The 3,179-nt window shown below is 44.7% G+C and overlaps 1 protein-coding gene across 1 annotated transcript; it reads left to right on the plus strand.

Moving 5' to 3' along the window:
* The first annotated feature begins 504 nt into the window (after positions 1-504).
* Positions 505-984, plus strand: LOC149190502 (uncharacterized). The gene has a single exon (XM_089410530.1). It carries the CDS (start codon positions 505-507, stop codon positions 982-984), a length of 480 nt encoding a protein of 159 aa, XP_089266656.1.
* Positions 985-3,179: the final 2,195 nt, after the last annotated feature.

Here is a 3,179-nt window from a genome sequence, read left to right on the forward strand (position 1 = left end):
CGTGGCACTGGCTCAGTTCTTCGACGTTGTCTCCACGTTGGGGCATGTGGCGGTCATCTTTTTGGCATGGCTACTGCCCAAAAAATTTCGCACGTAGGATACTACTGGCCAACCTTGTTTAAAGACAGTATTACTACAGTCCAACAATGTCATCCTTGCCAAATTTATACCAAGAAAATGCATGTGCCCCCTGCCCCTCTTCACTCGGTTATCTCCGTCGGCCCCTTTGCTAAATGGGGCATCGAATTCATCACTTGTAACCCCACTTCCTCTGATGGACACAACTTCATTGTTGTTGTTGTGGACTACTTCACGAAATGGGAAAAAGCCATTCCCACTTTTAGAACCATATGATGTCTGACTTAACATCGTTGCTTGTTTTTAGGCAAAGAACATTCTTCCTCCTACTACTGACAGGCCAATGGACAAGTGGAAGCCATCAATGGCATCCTCAAAACCATGATCCATCGGTTAGTAGGCAATCATAAAACCTGTTGGCATCGCATGTTATATCCTGCTCTATGGGCATACCGAACGTCAGTCAAAACTGCTACAGGCTTTACACCATTTCAACTTGCCTATGGCTTGGAAGTAGTTCTTCCTATCGAGTGCCAGATTCCCTCCCTAAAATTAGTTGTTGAACTCCTACCCGACACTATTGCTAAAGAAGAGCGCTTATTGTTACTCAATCAGCTGGATGAGACTCGTCGAGATGCCGCACTAGCTCTCGAAGCCCATAAGCGTCGAGTCAAAGCCCAATATGACAAAAATGTTAAGCCTCGATCTTACCAAGAGGGCAACCTTGTTTTGCTATACGATCAGAAGCATGATCTCTTGGGGGTAGGAACCCTTCAACCATTATGGGTCGGTCCATATGTCGTTACTAAGGTCCTTTCAAAAGGTGCCTATGAACTTCAGGACTGCGATGGAATTCCACTCGCCGAGCCCCGCAACGGGCTCTATCTAAAAAATTATTATGCCTAGTGTTCTATTGGGCATCTTCTTTGTAATTTTATGTATATAAGTTTTGCTTCTTTTGGTGTGTCTGGATTTTTTGGCTTTTAAATGGGTAATTGTCTCATACACGTCTCTCTTTGCATAGATATCTTCGTCACCCTTACCATACGTCGAATACGTAGATGGTGCCAGTCGTCACACATGGAACATTGCATCAGTTACGTGGGTCCTTTACACACCTGAGTCGGAACTACTTAGTTCCAGGGGAGTTTTTCTTGGTTCTGCCACCAACAATATTGCTAAGTACATGTCTGTGATTGAACTCCTTACTAAAGCCTCATCTCGGGACATCTCAAATCTGGTGGTCAGGTTAAACTCTCAGCTAGTTGTTATGCAATTGACTAATCACTATCACATTCGCAATCCATTCTTATTACGTTACTTTTTTAAGCGTATGAATTTTGGAACATCAATTTGAGTTTATTACTTATGAACACATTCCTAGAGAATCTAATGCATTAGCTGATTCGTTGGCAAATTATGTATTGGATTGGCATCTGTCCCATTCTTTATAGTTACATGTATGAATGTAAAATTTTCATATTTAAAAATATACAAAAAAATCAAAGAAAACACATACACCATTAATCGCCAAAAAATATCTGTATATATATATATATAGATCGTGTCCAGTCTTTTTACATCAAAATTTCCCAAAACTTGGGTGTTTTAAGTACAAAAATGGCTCTGCTAAGCCTCACTCTGACACCCGTTGGCCATACCCTACTCCTGTTGAGCCTACTGCTCATGGTAACAGATCACTGCTCTAGCTAACCTCCTCAGAGGCACCAGAAACCGCTCCACCACACCCACTGTATGTCGCTGCATATGGACCGGTATCTCTCTCATGGGAAGAGGTAGCACACCCATGCTCAAACCTTTGAGCTTCCTAGCAACCTCGCGCAGACTCTGTGTGTCATCTCCCTCTTTGGCAGTTGTCACACCCTCTACAGTTGCTCCAGCCCCAGGTAGTTGATCACCTTGCCTAGCATGGCGAGGCATACCCGCAGGACGTACTGGTGCCACATCTGTGTCAAGCAAATGCTTCATGTCAAAACCTTTTCACCCATAAAACAAAAAATTGCATAAAATTCAAAAGACAAAAAATACTTTTTGTGCTTTGATCGATCCTCTTACCTAGTGGCCCCCACTGAGTGTCGGGTGGCAATATCAGTTTTGAATCCCATGAGTAGTTCATGCTGGCATATGGATAATCCTCAATCATCAGGATATGGCCACTGAGCCACTCAAAGAAGTCATCCTCAAAAAAATGTCTAATTGGTCCCCCTCTAGTACGAGGTGCTAGGGATGCCCATCACTCCTATCTAGGCTCCCTGGGATCGGCTATACCCAGACTCATACGAGGCCTCATCACGGGAACTCTCTCTAGGATAAAGGACACAATCAAAGTCTCGTACCCAAACTCCCTTTGTGCCCGAGTCTTACACGCTGTCAACTCTGCTTTCACCTGACGGAGGACTCCCTCACACCAGTTGAATACCTACGGTTGTAAGCAGTCCAATGCCAGTAGCAACTAGGCCTTTGTAGCCACATGTTGGCTCTTAGACCCTGCCAGGCGTACGATCATCCATAGGATAGCCCTCATAGGTCTTGTTCTGATCCACTCTATAGGAATCTTGTTGCTCACTGGCCAACTGCCTTCTCTACAGTATGTTTGGATCAACTCCACAGTGGTCCTGGGATCAACTCTCCCTCTTGTCAAGTTTACTCATGCACCTCTGCACGATAAACCAATGAGGAAATATATATCGTCTCTCTCGATCGAGAGCTCATGGTCCCCAATCCTAAACACACCCTATCATTCGTCCCACCGTTGGATGATCCAGCTAAGGAGATCCTCCTGACTCTTCATCAGGTCAAGCCTGGCATACTTCAGCAGCCCACACCTTCGCAAAGCTGCCAAACAAGCTGGATCGTTTAACATTTGTAGTTCCTCGGCATCATGAGCTCTTTCTCTCCACAAACTCATTTTGAAAGCTTAATTCTTACACAACAGAACCCTTGAATCAGTCTTCAGCTGGAAAAAACCCCTAGGAAATCAAGAAAGCCAAGTTTATCTTGTGCTTGGTCGGCTAACGTGGCCCTCCATGCCCACGGGGTGTGCTAATGCCCCTCCCTTTCACGGGCAGGGTGTTTAACGT

The sequence above is a fragment of the Pinus tabuliformis genome, chromosome 3_1 (genome assembly GCF_031772625.1).
Source record: "Pinus tabuliformis cultivar Carrire ecotype Pingquan chromosome 3_1, CPIR1, whole genome shotgun sequence".
Lineage (NCBI taxonomy): Eukaryota > Viridiplantae > Streptophyta > Pinopsida > Pinales > Pinaceae > Pinus > Pinus tabuliformis.